We start from the raw sequence: 20,737 nt of genomic DNA, 5'->3' as shown, positions 1-20,737 counted from the left end.
CACGTGGCGCCACGTGGTCGCCCACCGGCACATCTTCGGACAAGCCGGCGGAGTGCGCTCCACTTTGCGGGCCGGACTTGTCTGCGCCGGACCGGCATACGACGGCACACACGGCGTTGACGAGCTCCCCCACTTGACCATCGCCGTCGACTCACGCGCCGCCCCGCAGCAGCAGCCAATACATATCTATCCCTCTGCATCTCTATCTCTCGCCATAGCAAAACTCCCCACAATGTCCTACACTCTCCTCGCAGGCGGCTACCGCTCGTCGATCGCGACGCTCGCGTTCGACCCCGCCGCGCGCACCCTCACCACGACGTCGGACGCGCACACGCCCATCAACCCGTCGTGGGTCGAGCGCTCGGCCAGCGGCTTCTACGCCGTCAGCGAGGACGAGAAGAACGGTACCGTCTTCAGCGGCGTGCTCGGGGACAAGGGCGTCGAGGTGACGTCGGAGCGCAAGACGCACGGCGGGCCCTGCCACGGTGAGTCTGCCAGGCTAACTGGGGCGAGCTGACGTGCAGTCCACGTTACCAAGGACGGCTCGGGTGTCGTCGTCGCAAACGTGAGTGGCTCCGCCGCGCATGCACTGACCTCGCGCAGTACGTCGGCGGCTCGGTCCTCTACATCCCCACCAACGCCGACGGCACGCTGAGCGCGACCTCCGAGTCGCCCGTGCTCTCCCTCCCCTTCCCGTACGACCACGTGCCCAAGCCCAACCCGACCCGCCAGGACAGCTCGCACGCGCACCAGGTCGTCGAGGGCGCCGGCGGGCTCCTGTACGTGTTTGACCTCGGCAGCGACAGGGTGTACCATGTGGCCAGGGACGGCGAGAGCGGCCTCAAGGTTGTGGATTGGTACCAGTGTTCTCCTGGCTTCGGCCCGCGCCACGGCGTCGTGAGCCCCGATGGTGAGTCGCACGCAGAGGCGCCGCCGCAGCCCGCTCACACCCCCAGGCTCCATCCTCTACGTGCTCGGCGAGCTGGGGCACGCCGTGACTGCCTTCCCCGTGCCGGGCGACAAGTCGTCGCAGCCCCTCTTCGAGCCCGTGGGCATCATCCCGCCATCCGTGCCCGAGGGCTACTCGGAGGCGATGGACGCGGCCGAGATCACGCTGCACCCGGGCGACGCGCGCACGCTGTACGTGTCCAACCGGCTCGAGCTGGACGCGAGCAAGATGACCCCGACGCTCCCGCCCATCGAGGAGCGCCAGGTGGGCGACGCGGTGGCGGTGATCCGGCTCGCTGAGGGCGGCAAGGCGGCCGAGGGCGTGTCGTTCATCCGCACCAACTGCGACACGATCCGCGCGCTCCAGGTCTCGCGTGACGGCAAGTACGTGGCCGTTGCGGGCCAGCAGAACGGGCTCGTCGAGGTGTACGAGATTGGCGGGGCCGAGCACGACAAGTGGAGCCTCGTGGCGACCGCCGAGGTCGAACGCGTTACCGACTTTATCTGGCTGTAGATGCAAGCGCACGAGCGTAGCGAGTGCGTGGTGGCGACGAGGGGTGAAGGTGGCCGGAGTGATGGGGTGCGGTGGTGCGGCGGCTGACGCGGTGGCTTGTGGGCCGTGCGGGGTACTCACCGGTGTGGGCTATCTGGCGTGTCTCGAGACTGGTGCACGGGGTATGGAGATGGCACGAGCGACCCAGAGTACAGCGGGTCGGACATGCCACAGCACTAGGCGGCGCACATTCCGAATGTGGATTAAGCTGCGGGTGATTCGCCGAGGCGGGGGTGCGCGCGGCAAGCATGCACAGCGGCGACGGCAGCAGCACGCAGCGCAGCATGCAGCGTGCAGGCGTGCAAGCATGCACCTCCGCCCGAGCCAGCCAGCACGCACACTGGAGGGCATTCCTACCCCAGCAGCCAGCCCCCACGCGGCGGCGGGGTGACCCGGCCGGCGAAAAAAGTTGGCCCCAATCTGCAATCTCGCATGTTTGCAATCTAATCGCAAGTGGCCGAGTGGAGCTGAGCGGCGTGTCGTCGGTCGTCGGCGTGTGCCAGCTCCAGCGGCCGGGTGCTCCCTGCCCCGTGTGCATGCGCTCCCGGAGAAGGAGACGTGCATGCGCTCTTCCAGCCCCGCTCGGCTACGTAGCCTTGCCCCGAGGCCGGTCGCTGTCAGCCGCGGTCAGCACGACGGGCCGCCGACAGGGCCCAAGTCTTGGCACGGAGACCCCTCCGGCCCAGTCAAATTGTGTAAACTTTTTCCAAGGATCCCAGGGGGAGGAGTAACAGGCGTACATAAGCGGGGAGGACTGCTGCAGCATGCACACCCCACACCCACCCCTTTGATGCCTGTGTACAGCGAAAATGACAGCTTTGGACTCCCCCCGCGCCCCGGTCGCCGACGAGTTGGATAAGCGCGACGCCGCCTCTGTTGCCTCTTCCGACTCGTTTGACTCGTTTGACAACGACGGCTTTGACGACCTCGACGTCGGGCTGAGCGCCGACACGTTGGCGGCCCTGCAGTCGTTCTACACCGAGCAGCAGGCGACGCAGGACGCGCTCGACAGCCTGGCAGACATGCTGCAGCGCACCGACGTCGACAGCGACGACGAGACGCCGGCGCCGGTAACCCCCGACGACCTCCCGCTGAGCATGGACCTCTTCCCCGAGGAGTGGGGCATGAGCCAGTTCTGGAACGACGAGGCGAGCGCGGCAGCCATTGCCGCGGAGGCAGCCTCCGCCGCTGGGGACGGCACGATCGTGTGCATTAGCTCGCCCTCGACCTTCCTCGCGCTCAAGAAGCTGCGCATCCCCAACCCTCTCCTGCTGCTCGAGTTCGACCCCCGCTTCGCCGTGTTCCCCGAGTTCCGGCGGTACGACGTGCACGACCCGCTCGACATTGCCGGCCTGGACAAGCTGCGCGCGTGCGCAGCCGTCGTGATCGCCGACCCGCCGTACCTCAACGCGCAGACCATGGGGAACACGGCCGTGACGATGAAGGCGGTCGCTGGGGAGGGGTGCAAGTTTATCGTGGCTACTGGTGAGTCGCAGTCGAGCGCAGCGAGACTGCAGGGCGTTGGGGGGTGAGGGGTGGGGGGAGTGGTCGAGCCGTCGCCACAATCACCCCTCGCCACCCCGCCCCGCTCGCTGCGCTCGCGGGCCGGGACCGAGCTCACACCCCAGGCTGGGTCGTCCGCGACACCATCAAGACCGAGCTCGACGCCCGCATCACAGCGTACCGCCCGCACCACCGCGGCGGGCTCGCCAACGCGTTCCGCACGTACCTCAACTACGCGAGCGCCGACCCCGCGTTCGCGTTCGTCGACGAGCAGGTCGCAGCCGACGGCGACAACGACTTTGCAGACGACGTCGCGGCCCGCAAGCCCCAGATCGGCATGGTCGTGCCCGAGCTCCCGGGGCTGAGGTCGTAGGCGTGTGCTGGGATGTATTGTGTTTTTTGGCGGTGTGCGCGCTGGGCGAGTCGAGTTGACGTTTGGGCGCCTACGTACGTCGCGTCGCTCACTGTGCTTGCCGGTGGATGGCTTGGGCTGCATGCCGTCAGTTGTCAGTGGCGCCGTGTTGCTGCACATGTCTGTGCGTGCCACGAGATAGCCCACATCGGTGACCAACCCCGCACGGCCACAGCCACCGCCCCGCCTCCGCCACAATCACCCCTCTTCGGCTCCCCCCCCCAGCCCCCTCCCCCGCACTCGCTTCGCTCGTGCGCTCTAACACTATGCATTGTCCGACTACTCTACAACGCCAGCCTCCTGGCGTCTACTAACACCTTTCTATTACTTCCTAACAGCCGCGGCGGCCTTCTCACCAGCGTTACGGATAGCCCACGTAAGCTCGTATGTCTTGGTGGCGTCCTCGAACGACGACAGAATGTGCGCGTCGGGGCCGCCCTCGATGGCGTCGACAAACGACGAGATCTCGCTGAAGAAGGGGTCGTCGTCGGTGAACGTGTGCTTCTCCTCGTGGTCGTCTCCGGGGCGGCGGACGAGCAGCGTGGGGTTGTTGTAGGGGTCGACAAGGCGCATGTGGTAGCCGTCGCACCAGACCTCGAGCTCGCAGTCGTAGGCGGTGCCCTGGAGGGCGACAGTGTGGGTGAACGAGCCGACGGCGCCGTTCTCGTACTTCCAGACAGCCGAGGTGATACGGGGGATACGCTCCTCCTCGGGGATGGCCTTCTCGTTGACGGCCGCGGGGATCTTGGATAACTCTCCGGGCTTCTCGTACCACTCGACGGTGCGGGCGGAAACGGTGCCAAGGTCGACGTCACCGCCAAAGTAGCGCGACAGGTCGCAGAAGTGGGTGCCCTGCTCAATAACGGGGCCCATGTCCTTGGACTTGTCCCACCATGCGGGCTTGTCAATCGACTCGTACGCGGCCGAGTAGCGCGCGTTGGTGGCCATGACCGAGAGCTTGTTGTCGTGGATGATCTGCTTCATCTTCTGGACGCAGCGGAGGTAGCGGAGCATGTAGCCGACCGAGACGACGTTTCCGTTCTTGATCAGGTCCTGGGTGACCTGCCAGGCCTCCTTGACGGGGCCGGCCGAGACGGGCTTCTCGATAAAGTAGGCGACGCCGGGGAAGAGCTTGACGAGCTCGAGCTCGAGGTTGCGGCCCTCGGTGGTACCGCCACGGAACATGGGGGGCGAGCCGACAATGATGGCCCTGGAGGCGGCGTCAGCATCAATGACATCACTACGGCCGTCGGCCACAGCCACGTGTTCCACTCACTCGGGGTCCTCGGTCTTGGACGAGCGGAGCGCATCGTGGTAGTCCTCGATGGTGCGGTAGACAATCGTGTCACGGTACGCGGGCTCGACGAACGACGCGCGCTTCTTGTCGAGGACGGCCTGGGCGCGCTCGACGTTGGGGTCGATGAGGGCCGTCACCTTGAGGCGGGGGCCGAGCTTGTGCTCGAGACGGAACGAGTGGTTCCAGGGTCCGGCGTCTGAGCCGAACATGATGTTCTGGGACGTTAGCGCCGAGGTTAAATTTCCAGGCTCCCAGGCAGCCTTGCTCCACTTACACCAGCGCCGACCATGACGATTTCAAAGTCACCACCGGGGGCGGGGGTGACGCTGGGCGTGTGTACATGTGTGTGTGTGTGGGCGGAGAGGCGTCGTCGCCGTGTTTGTTTGTTGATCGACCGTAGAGGGCGGGTGGGGACAGATCGACGGACACGTTGGATCGGCGCGGAGTTGGGGGAGGGAGAGGGGGGTACAGTCAGCGCCGCTTCCTCATCGCAGGGCGGGGGGGCCGACCGCCGACCGGTAGCCAGCGACGGCCCAGGCGCCGCTCGCTCTCGCTGCGCTCGCCACTCACTCCGAGATCTTGATGGGGTTCTCGACGTTGATGCCGTGGTGGGGGATCTCGTCGGGGCCACCGTCAGCGAGCGGCGTGCTCGTCGTGATGCCGCGGCGGAGGGCGGCGACGACAGCCGGGCGGACGGCGACGGGGCGGGCGACGGCCGACGAGGCAAAGCCGCGCGCGGCGGGACGCGTCGCGGTGCGGAGCGAGCGGAGGGCGTACATTGTGGTGAGGGGGAGATGGGAGATGGGAAGAAAGGAGCGGAGAGCTGGGGGGGGTTAAAAACACTCTCGAGGCCGGGCAAGTGACGCTGGCAAAAGTCTAGCTGCTACCTGGCAGCGGCCGCAGAGGGGCCATAGCCAATGACACGCATCCTCCTCGCTTCAGGGAGGCGCCGCGCAGCCAGATGCCGCCGGGGGGAGGGGCGACTGCCGACGGCGCGGTGCGGCAATGGCCTGGCGGGGGGAGGGGCAGGCGAGGCGAGGGGCCGGCGGCAACAGCCTGCACCCAGGGCCTCGCTTGCGTTTGGTATTGTCGCCCGGCGTGGGGGGAGAGCCTTCGGCGGGCTCGGAGCCCTCTCCTACTCACCTCGTCGGGCCAAGACAGCACGAATGCACGTTTTTTCAAAAGCTGCAGCGGCGGAAAAGCAAATACGATGCGGGGAGATTTGGTATCGACACGACACGGGCTGGGGAACGTCGAGATCTCACTTGGCGGCTACGGCTCCTCCCACTAGACGAGATGGCGAGCGAGCGCGAGCGGCCCGTCACCCGCATCCACGTCGTCGCGCTGTCGGCAAACCCGACTGCATGCCATGCCTTGCCTCTCACTTGTCACATAGCCGACGAGAACCGTCGTCGTAGCCTCATAGCACATAGCCTCGTAGTCGGGCTCGACTGCCGCAGCACCAGCACCACCCTAGCGGCTGCAGTTTTTCCACCCACGGCTCGGCCCTGCACCCGCCGCACCATTCCCGCACCATACACCCACCGCTGACACATGATGTCAAGGCACCCCACACTTCGATGCATAACTTGTGTTGGCCCCTCGCCTTTGACACAACTTCGTCGCCCACGAGGCAGCGGCTGAAGACGGCTGCAGGAACCAGGAACACAACCCATCGGTTGGTACACAAACAGTGGAGAAAATATGCGCGGTATAGACAATGTATACAGAAGGACAGATGGCGGGCGTGTGTGCGTGTAGACTTGCACGACGCCCACACGCCCCAGTTATAGTCAGAACTTACCTTTATCACCTGGAGATGGAAACGGCTGAAATGTTAGGGGGCGAGACGAATGCGATGGCGCAACGCGGCGCGCTGTTAGTTGACAGTTTTCTTGGGCGGCTCGATGAACCGACGCGGGCGGGCTTGAGGAAACGTGGTGGCGTGCGCGGGTAGGGTACCGGAGAGATACCGCCCGAGCGCGCCCGATGCCGCCGGCACACGTTGTTGGGGCGTGCGGGAGGTGTGGGGTAGCGAGTGGGGAAAGGTGTGGGTGATGGAATGCGTGGGGATGCAGTTGGGTGACACATAGCTGTGGTGTTGATGCAGGAGGTGTTGATGCAGGAATGATGTTGGGAATGACAAACTCGGCGAGTCCACAGTTGCTCAGCCTAGAGGCGAGGCCGTTCGGCTTGAATAGCGTCACGGGCGCGGCCGTTGCTGCCGCCTTACTCCGCCTGGAAAAGTCAGCGCCGCACCTTCGACCAAGTCCCTACTTACCTCAGCGCGGAGCTTCTTGGCAGCACTCTCAGGGCTGTCACCCTCACCGTCATCCTCGAGAGGACGCTTTGATGAAGCTGGCAAAGCAACGGCGTCGTCGACCGCGTCGGTGCCAGCTCCGTCATAGACTTCCTCGTCGTAGGCTGCCTCTGCACCTGCCTCTTCACCATACTCGTCGCCTTCGTCGGCGCCGTACTCCTCGTCGTCGTACTCTTCTGCCGCATAGTCGTCGCCTTCAACAGCTGCCTCTTCACCTTCGTCCTTGGCGACAGCGGCGGCCTCATCGTCGTACTCGAGCTCGTCGTATTCTTCCTCGACGTACTCGTCGTCTGCGCCGGGGACGGGCGCCTCTTCCGCGGCCTCATCACCCTCGGCAAGCGTCGAGCCGATTGATGGGTCGCTCTTTGGAGGCTCCTCATGAGCTTCGGGAGCTTCGTCGGCGGGCTCGATTGCCGACTCGCGGACAGCCGCCTCTTCGATACCCTTGATGCCGTACTCGTCGTCGCCGTCGCCGACGTCGTAGTCTTCCTCAGCCTCAGGCGCGTCGTCGTCGGCGCCAGGTACACCTTCATCGGTGCCGAGGGCGGCCTCAGCTTCTCCCTCGGGCACCACCGGTTCGGCGACTTCGGGCTCCGGAACAGCGACAGCCTCGGTCTCGGCCTCCTCAACGACCTCAGCCTCTGTTGCTGGGAGATCCTCAGCCGGAGCCTCAGCTTCTGCCTCAACCACCGCTTCTGTTGGCGCCGGGACATCGGCACTCTCCGCTGTGGGCGGCTCGTCGGCCACCTCGGTCTCTGCAGGCTGTTCCTCAGCACCCTCAGCACCAGCCTCGTCGGCGACGTCGTGCTCGTCGTGCTCGTCGTATTCTTCGTCGTACTCCTCGTCGTATTCCTCATACTCTTCTTGTGCGTCATCCGCTTCCTCGGCGTCGGCGTCGGCACCAGTGTCCTCTGTGACCGGGTCGGCGGTGGCGACGGCTTCGGTGGTGGCAGACGGAGCCTCGCCTTCGGCTTCTGGAACGTGTGCTTCTGGGATGTCAGATTGGCCGGACACTTTCAGCTCACCATCTTGCACACCTTCCGCGCCCTCGGCCTCCTCGTGCACCTCCTCCTCGTAGGCCGCCTCGGCCTCCGCCCCCTGCTCCTCGCCCTCCGCTTCATACCCCTCGTCCGCATCATACTCGTCGTACTCCTCTGGGTGCTCAGACTGCGGCGCGCTGCGTGCGCGCTCGTCGGCCGCCTCAACCTCGCGCTTGATCGCCTCGTACCGGGTGATGAAGCGGCGCGGCTCTGACGTAACGAACAGCTGCACGGGCGTGGGGAGACCACACCCCTCGTGCAGGGCGAGGATGTCCAACAGGGTCACCTTCTGGATGTTGACATCGTCCTGCGTGTGTCAGCACGTGTCGCCATCCACCCAAACGCCACCTACCTCGCCCATCTTCAAGTCCATCTGCTTCTCGACGAGCACAAGCTCGCCGGGAACCGCCTCGCCCTCCTTGTCCAGCTCGCCTCGGAGCGCCTCGAGCAGCGCGCTCAGCGGCTCATAGGCTAGGTCGTCCTGGTGCGCGAGGTAGATCGGCAGCTCGGGCTGCTGTGCCTCTGCGTCGCCCTCCTCGATCTCTGGAGCGGTGAAGAGCGCGCGCGCACCGAGGGACGGGAGGTGGATGAGGACTGGTGCGAGCGGCGCGAGCGTCTCGTCGTGGGCGTCGTCTTCTTCGTCAACGGCATGCTCTTCGTCGAATGTCTCGTCTGCATACGCCTCTGCTGGTGGGTCGGCCGCCGTGGCGTCGTCCTTGTGGACCGGGGCGTCGGGCGCGTCGGGCGCGTCAGGGTCGGCAGGCGCAGATTCGTCCACAACGCCCTCGTCCAGCAAAGCGGCCGAAGTCTCGTCCACTTCGACCGCGCCTTCCTCGCCACCGTCCTCGGCCCACTCGCCACCGTCGCCCTCCTCGAACGCGACGTCCCCCTCCCCCTCCTCCACCTCGGGCTGCATCTCAGCGTCGGCAGCGTCGATGCCGGCCCCCTCCTCCATGGGCAGGTCGCCCTCGTCGAACCCGTCCTCCTCGTACTCCATCACCTCGTCAATGTCGACGCCTGGGGCGTTGTCCAGGTCCATTTGCGATGTCGTTGCCGATGTGAGCTCTGTTGGTTGTTGCAGCTCGCGGAGATGAACAGTGTCGGCTTATGCCTGTGCTAGTTGTGCTCTTGCGTGAGTGGTGAACTCTTTTGTGTGTTGCAGTTGCTGGATGGGTGCTGGATGGATGGGAAAGAAGTTTGACCAGTGGCCAGAAATGTCATGGTCATGACGGTGGTGAAACAGCGGAACCAAATACGCGCGAGCGAGTTGCAGAGTGGCGGCGGTGGCAACGACAAAGCAGAGGACATAAACACCACTGGCATCTTCCACCACCGTGCTCATCAGACATGCAGACACAAACGCGTCCGAGTCTATCGCCCCGGCTCACTCTGTGCATGCTCAAAACGATGCACGCGTCGTGGACAATACTGGAAAGTTTAGGCTGCAGACATGCCACGTGCGTCGTCACCCCTTTCCACCCCCGTTCCACACCCCCTTCCACCTGAAACCATCTCCGAGGCCGTCCCCTCGCCCCCTCGGCGTCGTACCTCTGGCTGGTCGCCTCGACGTCCGCTTCATTGTCAATATGAGAGGCACAGCACCGAGGCACTTCACCAATGACGCTGTGGTCGTGTGGGTCATCAACAGTGGCGGGAAACCACCATGTCTCACTGTACGCCTCGCCCACCTTTCACCAACCTTGTTGCCGACGCCACCAAGCCACACACTGCTTGGCAAGACAGTAAACAAACACGATCCACAAGTCCAGACACAAACACGGCTGGCTCCACCCACGGCCGCCAAAACCCAATACTAGTGCAACTCAGCAATGCATACCGGATACAGTTGCCGGTGGTGGTATAGACACAATGTAACGCAACAAAGTCAGGCAGAGAGGAAAGAAAAATGTCACACCACTCTGGCAGATGCCAGCGAAGTGCATGATTGACGTCAAGGTCCGTTGAGAAAACGCAATGCCGATTTGACCGAGGCCGATGCTCTATGCGGACCACAGAAACCCCTAGAAACGAAGACGGACTTGAGGCTTAACCGAAGACGTACCAGCGGCCGAGGTCGGTGATGCCACCGCCAGAGTTCATGAGGGCGTTGGCCTCGTTGACACCCTGCATGTCGCGCATGTAGCCGAAGGGAGCGTAGCGCTCGATCCAGTCCTGGCCGTCCATCCAGGCAGCCATCTGCTGGTGGAACGCCCAGGTGTCGCCAGGGCTGCACTGGGCACCGCCGTTGAAGTTCTGGCAAGCGTACTCGGTGAGCCAGAGGTTCTTGCCGGTCTTCTCGTGGAAGTTGCGGAGGTAGTCCTGGAAGTGCTGGACGCTGACATCGTAGTAGTGGACGGGAACAAAGTCGGCCGAGCAGTCGGCAGCCGAGTTGCCGGCGCCCGTGCAGACGTTGTAGAAGTCGAGGACCCAGGTGAGACCGTCAGGAGCCGAGGTGGTACCGGCGTGGCCGAGACGGAGACCCTGCTGGGAACGGACGGGAAGGAAGTCGTTCATCCAGTACTGGAGGGCGTCTCCGGGCGAGATGTCCGACTGGCCGACCTGGTTGGGCTCGTTGAAGAAGAGAGCGTTCTTGACGCCAGCGGGCCACGAACCACGCTGAGCGTTCCAGTCGCCGACCTGCTTGACACCCCAGAGCATGGGGACGTACTCGATGCCGGCCTTGTCACCGGCCGAGACGGAGTGAGGAGACCAGGTGTAGTACCACGACGTCTTGGAGCCGACGTAGTTGCCAATGTAGTCGGCCTGGTCGGGGGTCCACCAGTCTCCGTTGGGCCAAGCGAGACCGCGCTTCGAACCGGCGTTGGTGCCAGTCGAGCCGGCGCCGCCCGACGAGGGGGGAGAAGGAGGGGGGGTCTGCTGGGCAGGGGCGCTGGACGACTGCTCGGCAGGGGTGGGGCTAGCGTGGTTCTGCTCGTTGACAATCGACGACGAGGGCGTGTACTCCGGGGCGGCGGCGTCAGGCGTAGGAGCGCCAGCGGCAGGCGAGGAAGCGGCGTCACCACCAGCGGGCGAAGAGGTGTCACCACCAGCGGGCGACGAGGGAGGGGCAGCGTCGCCACCGGTGTTGCCGTTGTCGGTGGCCGGGGTAGGGGCAGCGGCAGCGGTCACGGCCTGGGTGGAGGTGGTGGTCTTGGGGCGGGGACGGCAGACCGAGCCGTCCTTGCGGCGGTGAAGCTTGGAGCGCTTCTTCATGGCGCCGACGGGGGTAACGGGAGCGGCGGCATGGCGACCGATGTGCTTGAAGTGACGATCGCGGGGGTGACGCTGGACCGAGTTGGACGAGGCGGTGACCTGGTGGATTGTTAGGTATTGCGGTCATGCGGCCAGGAGGTCAGGGTATGGAGAGGTGGAAAGGGTGTGGTGGCGTCGTTGCGGGTCGGCCGACGACGCCTGGCAGTGCCCTAGAGTTGTGCACGCGCCTCGCGTCCGCCAAGGACGTCGAGGTGGTGTGAACGTGGATGTGGATGTGGGTGCAGAGTGGAGCACACGGAGGGTGCATCACGGAGGATGCAAGATCGGGAGCGTGACGGGTCGAAACACTCGGAGGGGGAAGGCAGAGAGTGCAAACTTACCGGCACAGCCTCGATGGCGAGACCAGCGAGAGCGAGGTAGGGGAGGACAGAGGCGAGCTTGACAAACATGGTGAGCTGTGTGTAACTTGCGGGTTGACGAGGAGCTTGACAGTTGGTATTTGTCGGGATACAAACGTTGACGAGTGTGTCGGGGGTGGGGTGTTTGGATCAAGGTTGGTCCAGACGAGTAGTAGAGTGTTGTGGTTGGTGGTCGGGTGTCGAGGACGGCAGAGATCAACTCGTACAGTCGCTTCGGAGAGGATTGAGGGGGAGGGGGGTAGTGGGTGAAGGAGAGTGAGGAAGAGAGAGTGTCGATAGGTCGAGACTTGAAGAGAGAGAGAGGCGAGATGAGAGACAGAGAAAAGCAAAGGTGCAAGGAAAGAGGAGCGGACAGAGCGGGCGAGGGGGAGGGGGGAGGGGGGGATCGAGGGGGTGGGTGCAGTCAGTGGTGCATGCGGTGGGCCGGTGGTGCTCTGTGCGGTGACTGCGTAGTGACGGGCGCAACGGGGGCATCGGGGGGGCGCCAGCCAAAAAGGGAAGCAAACAGGGCCTACTACCCAGAACAGGGTCGACCAATCCATTTGGGTGCCAAAGTGTCGTCTGGCCAGATGCACAAGTGCTGCTTGTGCGCCGCCCTCTTGACGCCCCGGGATGAGCCGCCGCGGTCCGACACGAATAACGACAGCCCGCGTGTTGCAAAGGAAGGGGGGACATCGGGGGGATCGGGCAGAAGGGCGCAAGACGCCTAAACGACGAGAAAGCAGTTCCAGCCAGGAATGGGTTAGCCCACAAGGGCGCGCGGCGCGTCCGACAGGGCAACCCGCAGCACTTCAGGGTCGAACGTGTCGGGCCACTCGGGACACCTTGGGCGTCACGCCGCGCACGCGCCAAGACGACGCGTGGAGTGGCGTCGTGCGTGGCCCTCTGTCGACGCGCCTGGGTGTACGTCACGGCGGCGCGGTGCTCACGCCCTACTACGCCCTGCCGCGCCCAAGTGTGCCATTAGTGTGAAACGTGTAGAGGGTGTAAACAAGGGGCTATCCACCAATCTGGGCCACATCCCGCGCACTCGCCGGCCCGCGAGTAGAGCCGCCGACGCCGACGACGACGCCGATGCAGCCCGCAGCCCGCTCCGCATGCTTGTGTGCTCGTCGTCTCCCTGCGATTCAGATTCGCCAGGCCCGGCATTGTAATGTATCATTGGATCGGGGAAGGGGGTGGTGTTAGCCCTGGGAGAGGAGAGGGGGACCGAGGGCGAGGGTGGAATGTTAAAGGTGCGGCCTGGGGCGGCGACGCGCTCAAACACTCACGCTGCCAGGGAAGTGGTGCGCGTTTTTTTGGGCTTGCAAGCGACCGCACCGCACTTTGGCTGCACAAACGCGCCAACGCGAGCGCGGCCTTGGTTTCCGGGGTGGACCCCCACCTTTGGTTTATGCACCAGTCGTCACGCCGCCGACCTGGAGACATAGGAATCACCCCCGAAACAACGACGAGTCCAGACCATGCCATACCAGTCTGGGGTGGGTGGGCCGCATCGCATCGCAGCTCGGCGCCGGCGCCGGCGACTGAGTCAGTGTGGTGCACCACGATGCACCCAGTCCAGTCCAGTCTCGGAGTGGATCTACACGCATTGTTCCTTTGGGCCAGGCCGTCGTCTACTGTTCCGGGGTGCGACGCTCAACCCTACGGCCCTACGTGCAGTGTTGTGTCGTCTCGCTCTGAAACAGCGTACGTCGCACCACCCACCACCCACTGCAGCATCTATGTTTGGCCCCAGTCGTCAACGTCGTCGTCGTCGCGTCGCAGAGGCCCAAACTCGCTCGTCACGGCGGCGTCGTGGGCCAGAGCGGAGGCGAGAGCCGGCGGCGTTCACCCTCGCGCCTGTAATCGAGCCGACCTTCTCCTTGCAGCCACACTCGTCTCGCCACGGATCTCACTCATCGCCCCGCCTTTAACATGGTGTCGCACGCAGCTCGCAGCTCGCAGCCAGCTCGGCACTGACCCGGTGTTTACCTCGCACTAACCAGCCCGCTCGCAGCTCGCCGTTTCAACCTGCGGCATGCGACTAGCGCCGGCCGCTCCACGCTCCACGCGGTTGCCTTCCGGGTGTTGTTGTCCCAATTGTCCTTTCGATCCGGCATGTGGCAGAGCGGGGCGTGCATACGCCCAGTGACTCCCGAGTAACTTGACGCCAGCTTTATCAAGCCGGCTTGCGACGTGCCCCATTGCCTCGGGAAGTGTTGCGACCAGCTGGCGCCGCCGCCACTACCCACACCGATGCCTTCCTTCCGACCCCACTGGCCCAACATCGACAAACATGTCCCAGAACATGTACGGCCTGTGAGCGCGAGGACAGCTTGCGAATGGCAGGAAGCTTCGACCCAGGCTGGGAGTTGAGGTCGAAGCGCCTGCTCGGGGGCAAGCTGTCCCACCACCTTGACGGTCACCACCTTGACGACCATGAGCCAGCACCCCACCCCACCCCACCCACACACTAACCACTCGCCCGTCGCCATCGCACGCCGCGATGAGCACGGCACTAACCACCTTTTGGATATCCAGCCTCGGCAACATCCCGCTAGTGTCCCGCCGCGTGGCATGCCTCTTGGCTCCTCCAGCTCTCCACTATCTCGGCCAGATGGCAGCCTCCACACCAGAGCTCGTCTTGCGTCATGCATGCGTGCGTGCGCGTGCTTATCTGCACATCTTCTTCATGGCGGGTATCATGGGGTGTACTTAACGACGCAGAGCCCATCGCTGCTCACCCACTAACCCACAATGCCCACTCACACCCCCGAGCCCCGCGTGTGGTACCGCTCACCGCTGTACGCCATCGTCATCGTCGGCATCTGCAACTTCACCGCGCCGGGGCGTGAGTCCCCCGTCGGGCGAGCTGACCCCAGTGTGGTGGGCGATGAACTCGCTCGGCGGCGGCGGCCAGGCGAGCCCCGTACGTGCCCCCCGCGAACCCCCTGACCCCAGTTCCTCGTCAACGCCGCCAACGCGCTCACGTGCTCCATCATGGTGGTGACGGCCTTCCTCGGCTCGACCGTGCTCAACCTCGTCGGCGTCAGGTGGGCCCTCTTCCTCGGCGGCGTCGGCTTCAGCCCGTACCTCGCCGGGCTGTACACGAACACGATGTACGGGACGGGGTGGCTCGTGCTCTTTGGCGCGGCGACGTGCGGCGTGTCGGCCGGCCTCTTCTGGGCCATCGAGGCGGCCGTCGCACTCGCCTACCCCGAGCCAGAGCGCCTCGGCCTCTCCCTCGGCATCTGGATGTCGTTCCGCGTCGCCGGCCAGATCGTAGGCGGCGCCATCAACCTCGGGGTCAACGCCACGCGCGCAGAGGCCGGCGCCATCAACCCCAAGGTCTATCTGGTGTTCATCGCGCTCCAGGCCGCCGGCGCGTTCGTGTCCTTCCTCCTGCCGAGGCCGCACACCATCCAGCGGCGCGACGGCCGCACGGTGGAATTGTACAACGGCCGCACGGCGTGGGACGAGGTCAGGGGCACGGCGCGGCTCTTCGTCACGCGCGAGATCCTCCTCCTCCTCGTCCCCTTCTTCTTCTGCGGCGTGTTTCCCGACTCGTACGTCAACACGTACATGGCGAGCTACTTCACCGTGCGGGTGCGCGCGCTCGGCTCGTTCGTCGCGGCGTGGGCGAGCGTGCTGCTCGGCAACGTCGTCGGGGTGGGTCGGGCTCGAGCCGGCTGCTGATGACAGGCCTTCCTCGACCTCAAGCGCGTCTCGCTCAGGACACGCGCGCGCGGAGCCTTCCTCTGGATCATGGCCAGCGCCGGCGCGTGGTGGGTCTGGGTCGTCGTCCTCGAGGCGGACTTCCCGTCGGCCAAGGCCATCGACTGGACCTCGCCGCTCTTTGGCCGCACGTTCGCCGTCTACGTGCTGATCAGCGCCAACTTCCAAGCGTCGTTCGTGTACACCTTCTTCATTTGCAAGGCTGGTGAGGGAGGGCCCGGTGCTTCGCTGACGCAGTGTCCAAAACGCACGAGAACGAGACCCGCGTCGTCGGCCTCCTCCGCTCGGTCCAGTCGGCGTCCTTCGCCGTCGCGTACGGCACCAGCTCGGTCAAGAGCTTTGCGCACCTCGGGTCCGCGGGCCTCAACTTTGCCCTCTGGGGCGTGGCGCTCGTGCCGACGTGGCTCGTCGTGCGGCGCATTGGCGTCGATCTGAATGGGCCGGATGACGAGGTGGGCGCCGAGGCCGAGGGCGATGCCGAGGCGCAGGTGGCGCAGCTGCCCAAGAGCGGGGTGGCTGCGGCCTCCAATGAGGAGAAGAAAAATTAGTACCGCTGGTGTGCATGCACTTTGCTGTTGTCCTCGTGCATGACGTGTGGGTCGACAGTCGTTGACGCCTTTCACTGCACGCGGCATGCCAAGACGACGGCACTGCTTGGAGCCCCGCACGGACGACGGCATCGCCTCCACCATCGCTACACGGACCCCTCTTAAATAGCGTCGTCGCCACCGCTCTTGACTCTTCATCTCCACCACCCGCACCAGCATGTTCGACAGGCTCAAAGGCAAGGGCAAGGGCGCCAGCGGGCCGTCAGACGCACCACCAGGCTACGAGCAGGCGGTCGGCAACCCGCGCTTCGAGAAGGGCGACCTCGTGCTCGTGTCGGCCGACCGCATCAAGTTCAACGTCCCGTCCGAGAAGCGTGAGTGCGCAGCCGGGTGCACACCTAACACCCACAGTGTACTCCGCCAGCCCAACATTCCGCGAACTCGCCTCCAGCGACAAGGGGGCGAACGAGTACGGCGGCCGGACGATCACGTTCGCCGACCAGGCAACAGAGAACGCGCACATCATCCGCCTGTTCCTCACGCTCATATCCGACGGCTCGGTCGACCAGAACGAGCTCGCGCAGGCGCAAAAGCTCGACACGTCGCTCTGCTACCCCAACGTCGACGACGTGATCCTCGCCTCTGTCCCCCTCGCCCAGTTTCTCATACGGTACAACGCCGACGGCGCGCTCATGAGCCTCAAGAACTGGGCGGCCCGCCTCATGATCAGCAACGGTGGCGAGGAGAGCACGGGCGGCGTGCTCCTCGGCGCCGTGGCCGACGACCCCGAGCTCGTCGCCGTCGCGCTCGACGTGCGCCAGAACGACGGCACCCGCTGGCGCTGGGACTATGCCCTCGACGAGGCGCAGGACCGCAGCCTGCTCGCCGACCCCGCACAGCCGGTTTGCGGCGTCGCGCTCGTCGACCCCGCGTCCTGGTCGTGGCGCGTGAGCCAGCTCATGCCCGCCGACTATGCGTGGGCCGTCGGCCGGGCTTGGTCGAACGTCGGCGACAGCCCCCAGCTCGCTGACCGGTTTCGGATCGCGTTCCGGGCTGCCCGCATCGCGGCGCCGGGATCGGGCTCGAGGACCCCGCAGTATGCTCCGCCGGCGGGGCCTCCCCCAGGCAAGGGCAAGAACTAGAGTTTGTCTGTTGTAGAGTTTGTGGCCAGAGTTGAGCATTGAACACGGCGCAGATGAGGAGGAGTGTTGCCCGATGACGCACAGCGACGCTAACACGGCGATGCGGTCTCATGACGTCCTCCACTGAAGGAAGACACTGACCCGCTCAAGTCCTTATAACGCAGTGACAGGGCCACCCCTGAACACCCCACAGCCCTGCAACTGGACCATAGATTTATGGAACCAGGGAACACGGCACCGAAGAGTTGGCACCCGTGTCGGCGGGGAGCCTGGGCCTTGCTTGGCAGTCGCCCACTTGGCGACAGTGTTCCGCCTGACGACCGGCCTTGCTCTCCCCCAGTGCCACGAGCAGTTCGACAATCTCGCGACGGTCCTGGCGATCTTCAACTCTAAATTACTCTTGGTTGTGCATGAAACGCAGTGGCAGCGAGCCCCACGAGTTGCAACAACGCCACGCTACCCACGAGAGGCGGCGCCGGCCGCTGCTGTCCCAGGCAGCGGTGCGAAAGAGTGTGTGCATTGACGATTGCATCCGACCACGGATGGCGGGTGCTTCGAACACAACACGGCATGTGCCGAATGTTCCCAAGATGCGGCCTCCCCTCCCCGGCGACTCTTGGCAGTCCTCCACTTGACGACAGGTCTTGCTTTCCCAACCTGCCACAAGCAAATCGCGACGATCTTGAGCCATGTCGATATAATGCAGCAGCACTCTGGCCCAAGCCCCCCCCCCCCCCCACACAGACTTGCAACCGCCATGCTGCTCACCTCCCTCACCTCGCTCCTCGCCCTCGCCGCGACCGCGCACGCCGCAGCCTGGGGCAGCCTCTGCAACCCCGAGCGTGAGCCTCCCCCCTCCCTACCCCGCTAACTGACCAGTGCGCACCGGCGGCGTATGCGACTCGGTGGGCACTTGTAACTCGTTCGGCGGGAAACCGGTGCCCGGCTTCTGCCCCGGCCTCCCGGGCGACGTGCAGTGCTGCGTCACGAAGCACTGCATGCCGGCGCGCGCGTGCCCCGTCCTCCCCAAGTCCGGCCACTGCCCCGGAGGTGCCGACATCAAGCTCTGCCCCGGCTACCGCGCGTTCTGTAGCCCCAAGGCTCTGTGCGACAAACAGCCGCGCCGCGTCAAGTGGACGTCGGGCTACTGTCCCGGTGGATCCGACTTCCGTCTTTGTGTCATCCGGGCGTAGGCGTGGCTGAGAGCGGCTGCCAGGCTAGTATCGAGAACTGGTGACGGTCTGGCCCCGCCTCGAGCCAGTCCACCAGCAAAGTAGTGAATGAAGATATGACGTCGCAGTGCCTTGGCGCTATCTGATAGCGCGGTGTTTACTCTCCTCGTGGCTCCGACATCTGGCTCTGCAGCAGCAGGGCGAGTGAGGTGTTGCAAGCTCTGCCCTAGCGACAAGCCCGTTCGTCTTTGTAGGATCAAAATGATGTTGGTCGTCCCGCCTTGAGGAGTCACTGGCAAGCTGCATGACGCACCCTGTTCCCTCATATGCGCTTGTGCCATCGACGCCGATGTGACGGCGTGTGACTCGCCGCTGCGCGGGCGGCGGTCTCGCATGCCCGTCACCGCTAGATCAGCAGGATGACGATGAAACAAGCCGTGAATGTTAAAGCTGAGTCTATCTCACTGGCGTAGGCTTCGGGATCGTGTCGCTCGACAACCACCTCCGGATGCAAACGAGAGGCACGAGTGGGTGAGCGAGTGCACTGCTACAACACCCGCCCACCTCCCTCATCGTCGCCGCAGCCTTCGACGACCAAGGACAGGTGACACGGGCCGGAGACCCCAAACGTCATGCACATCAAGGCTGCCTCAAGCCCTAGCTTGTGGCACTGACGTCGTCGCAATGTCGAGGCACTCACACTCCGCGGCCACATCCCTAACCGAAATCAAAAGATCACGCACCCGGAATGTGGCGGTCTCCGCAGGTTATCTGTCTCGGACCTGAACCTGGAACTTGATGGGGCGCCGCGGGCGAGTCGTAACCCTCGTCTAATGTACGATCGCAGAGCCCACTGTTCTTCTCAGTCATTTCGTCACAGATACTTCCCCAATGTCAACGGCCGCTACATGTACATGTATGCCGGCAGCTGGCTAAATGAGTGCCGGGCCTGGAAACCGAGCTTAAGCCAACGAAGCCTTCGTCAGCCGGAGCCACACCTCGACGGTTGCGAGACATATAAACCGCTCGTCAAAGTCCCCTCCCCCACAAACAACATGCTCGCCCTCGCCCCCCTCACTCTCCTGCTCACGTCCCTCCCCGCGCTCGCCCTCAACTGGGGCGACCGCTGCGGCTTCTGTGGGTCCCGACCACGGCGCCACTGACCACTCAGCCCAGGACGGCGTGTGCGACTCGACGGCCCGATGCGACGAGACAGGCGGGTACAACTACCAGGGTGCGTGCCCCGACCTCCCCGACAACGTGCGCTGCTGCGTCAAGTCGGGCTGCATGCACCCCGGCGCCTGCCCCGGTACTGTGCAGTACGGCCTCTGCCCCGGCGGCGGCGACACGGTCTACTGCGAGGGCTGGAGCGCGTGGTGCGGCGCGCCTTCCGCCTGTAAATGGACCGAGGCGAGCCAGGCCCGCGTGCTCAACGGGTTCTGTCCCGGTGGCGAGGACAACAAGCTCTGCGTGTACAAGCCAAACTAGCTGGTTGTTGAATAGCTATGTGTGCGTCGTGAGACGGGACCAATGAAAGATGTTCGTAAGGTTTGTTGGGGTGAAACGGGGGGCTACATGCACTCTCACTGTCGTCGCAAGTCATCCTGGGTGTGAGCGATGGAGTGGGGGAGTGACCCAATGAGGCTCCCAAGGCGTTGGCCTGAGGCGGACAGGAGGAAAGCCTCGATCCGGGGCCTCTTCCAGCGGAAAAGATAGTGGGGGTGCCACACTATGTATGTGGCTGTCACGGGACGTTGATAAAGTTCATGTAGATGAGCCTCAGCTCGGGATGACGACATGCGGGGTGAACGGTCGTCGCAGTTTCGGTTTACATACTCATCCCCAGCGACCTGGAGACGAGACGGTCAGTGGGAGCGACGGAGCCTGAGCTAGAGGCTGCAGCCACCTCGACGGCCTCACCGACATATATATGCCACTCCTCAGAGTCACATGGTCCCCACCACCCAACATGCTCGCCCTCGCCCCACTCACCCTCCTGCTCGCAGCGCTCCCCGCCCTCTCCCTCAACTGGGGCGACCACTGCTGTAAGTGACCCCCCTCCCCCCCCCCGCTCACCCCAGCCACCGAGGGCAAGTGCGACAGCACTGGCCGGTGCGCCGAGACGGGCGGCTACTCGTTCCCCGGCGCGTGCCCCGACCTGCCCGACGACATCCGCTGCTGCATCAAGCACGGGTGCATGCACCCCGCCGCGTGCCCCGTCGCGGTCGAGTACGGCCGCTGCCCCGGCGGCGCCGACAACGTCTACTGCCCCGGGTATAGGGCGTGGTGTGGCCCTCCCACGGACTGCGTCGACACGCAGTTCAACACCAACCCCGTCGTGCTGCACGGCTTCTGCCCCGGCGGAGAGGACAACAAGCTCTGCAGGTTCACGTACAATGGTTAGAGTGGGGTGGCGGGATGTAAATGTGGCTGTGGCGAGGCGGGGGTGCATG

The 20,737-nt window shown here is 64.7% G+C and overlaps 10 protein-coding genes across 10 annotated transcripts; 7 read left to right on the top strand and 3 right to left on the bottom strand.

Annotated features, from left to right (window-relative positions):
- Positions 1–232: 232 nt before the first annotated feature.
- Positions 233–1,462, top strand: Q8F55_006261 (uncharacterized protein; the record flags this gene model as incomplete). The annotated part of the gene is made up of 4 exons (XM_069354725.1): positions 233–485; positions 525–565; positions 604–910; positions 957–1,462. The coding sequence occupies 4 exons, from the start codon at positions 233–235 to the stop codon at positions 1,460–1,462; spliced, it is 1,107 nt and encodes a 368-aa protein (XP_069206796.1).
- Positions 1,463–2,310: 848 nt separating this feature from the next.
- EFM5_2 (Protein-lysine N-methyltransferase efm5) lies at positions 2,311–3,377 on the top strand (the record flags this gene model as incomplete). Its single annotated transcript, XM_069354724.1, has 2 exons — positions 2,311–2,986; positions 3,130–3,377. 2 exons carry the CDS (start codon positions 2,311–2,313, stop codon positions 3,375–3,377), a joined length of 924 nt encoding a protein of 307 aa, XP_069206795.1.
- A 363-nt stretch (positions 3,378–3,740) lies between these two features.
- Q8F55_006259 (uncharacterized protein) lies at positions 3,741–5,492 on the bottom strand (the record flags this gene model as incomplete). Its single annotated transcript, XM_069354723.1, has 4 exons — positions 3,741–4,626; positions 4,693–4,928; positions 4,988–5,039; positions 5,284–5,492. 4 exons carry the CDS (start codon positions 5,490–5,492, stop codon positions 3,741–3,743), a joined length of 1,383 nt encoding a protein of 460 aa, XP_069206794.1.
- A 1,450-nt stretch (positions 5,493–6,942) lies between these two features.
- Positions 6,943–9,112, bottom strand: Q8F55_006258 (uncharacterized protein; the record flags this gene model as incomplete). Its single annotated transcript, XM_069354722.1, has 4 exons — positions 6,943–6,951; positions 6,995–8,022; positions 8,059–8,380; positions 8,426–9,112. The coding sequence occupies 4 exons, from the start codon at positions 9,110–9,112 to the stop codon at positions 6,943–6,945; spliced, it is 2,046 nt and encodes a 681-aa protein (XP_069206793.1).
- Positions 9,113–10,119: 1,007 nt separating this feature from the next.
- Positions 10,120–11,735, bottom strand: Q8F55_006257 (uncharacterized protein; the record flags this gene model as incomplete). Its single annotated transcript, XM_069354721.1, has 2 exons — positions 10,120–11,385; positions 11,667–11,735. 2 exons carry the CDS (start codon positions 11,733–11,735, stop codon positions 10,120–10,122), a joined length of 1,335 nt encoding a protein of 444 aa, XP_069206792.1.
- Positions 11,736–14,444: 2,709 nt separating this feature from the next.
- Positions 14,445–15,970, top strand: Q8F55_006256 (uncharacterized protein; the record flags this gene model as incomplete). Its single annotated transcript, XM_069354720.1, has 5 exons — positions 14,445–14,538; positions 14,570–14,616; positions 14,649–15,356; positions 15,390–15,627; positions 15,660–15,970. The coding sequence occupies 5 exons, from the start codon at positions 14,445–14,447 to the stop codon at positions 15,968–15,970; spliced, it is 1,398 nt and encodes a 465-aa protein (XP_069206791.1).
- Positions 15,971–16,187: 217 nt separating this feature from the next.
- Positions 16,188–17,112, top strand: Q8F55_006255 (uncharacterized protein; the record flags this gene model as incomplete). The annotated part of the gene is made up of 2 exons (XM_069354719.1): positions 16,188–16,344; positions 16,382–17,112. The coding sequence occupies 2 exons, from the start codon at positions 16,188–16,190 to the stop codon at positions 17,110–17,112; spliced, it is 888 nt and encodes a 295-aa protein (XP_069206790.1).
- A 757-nt stretch (positions 17,113–17,869) lies between these two features.
- Q8F55_006254 (uncharacterized protein) lies at positions 17,870–18,305 on the top strand (the record flags this gene model as incomplete). The annotated part of the gene is made up of 2 exons (XM_069354718.1): positions 17,870–17,954; positions 17,992–18,305. 2 exons carry the CDS (start codon positions 17,870–17,872, stop codon positions 18,303–18,305), a joined length of 399 nt encoding a protein of 132 aa, XP_069206789.1.
- Positions 18,306–19,339: 1,034 nt separating this feature from the next.
- On the top strand, positions 19,340–19,772 carry Q8F55_006253 (uncharacterized protein; the record flags this gene model as incomplete). Its single annotated transcript, XM_069354717.1, has 2 exons — positions 19,340–19,421; positions 19,456–19,772. The coding sequence occupies 2 exons, from the start codon at positions 19,340–19,342 to the stop codon at positions 19,770–19,772; spliced, it is 399 nt and encodes a 132-aa protein (XP_069206788.1).
- A 481-nt stretch (positions 19,773–20,253) lies between these two features.
- On the top strand, positions 20,254–20,688 carry Q8F55_006252 (uncharacterized protein; the record flags this gene model as incomplete). The annotated part of the gene is made up of 2 exons (XM_069354716.1): positions 20,254–20,329; positions 20,366–20,688. 2 exons carry the CDS (start codon positions 20,254–20,256, stop codon positions 20,686–20,688), a joined length of 399 nt encoding a protein of 132 aa, XP_069206787.1.
- Between the last annotated feature and the right edge of the window lie 49 nt (positions 20,689–20,737).

This window comes from Vanrija albida, assembly GCF_041260175.1.
Source record: "Vanrija albida strain AlHP1 chromosome Unknown contig_5, whole genome shotgun sequence".
NCBI classification, from domain to species: Eukaryota; Fungi; Basidiomycota; class Tremellomycetes; order Trichosporonales; family Trichosporonaceae; genus Vanrija; species Vanrija albida.
This window is presented reverse-complemented; position numbering and strand designations above follow the sequence as displayed.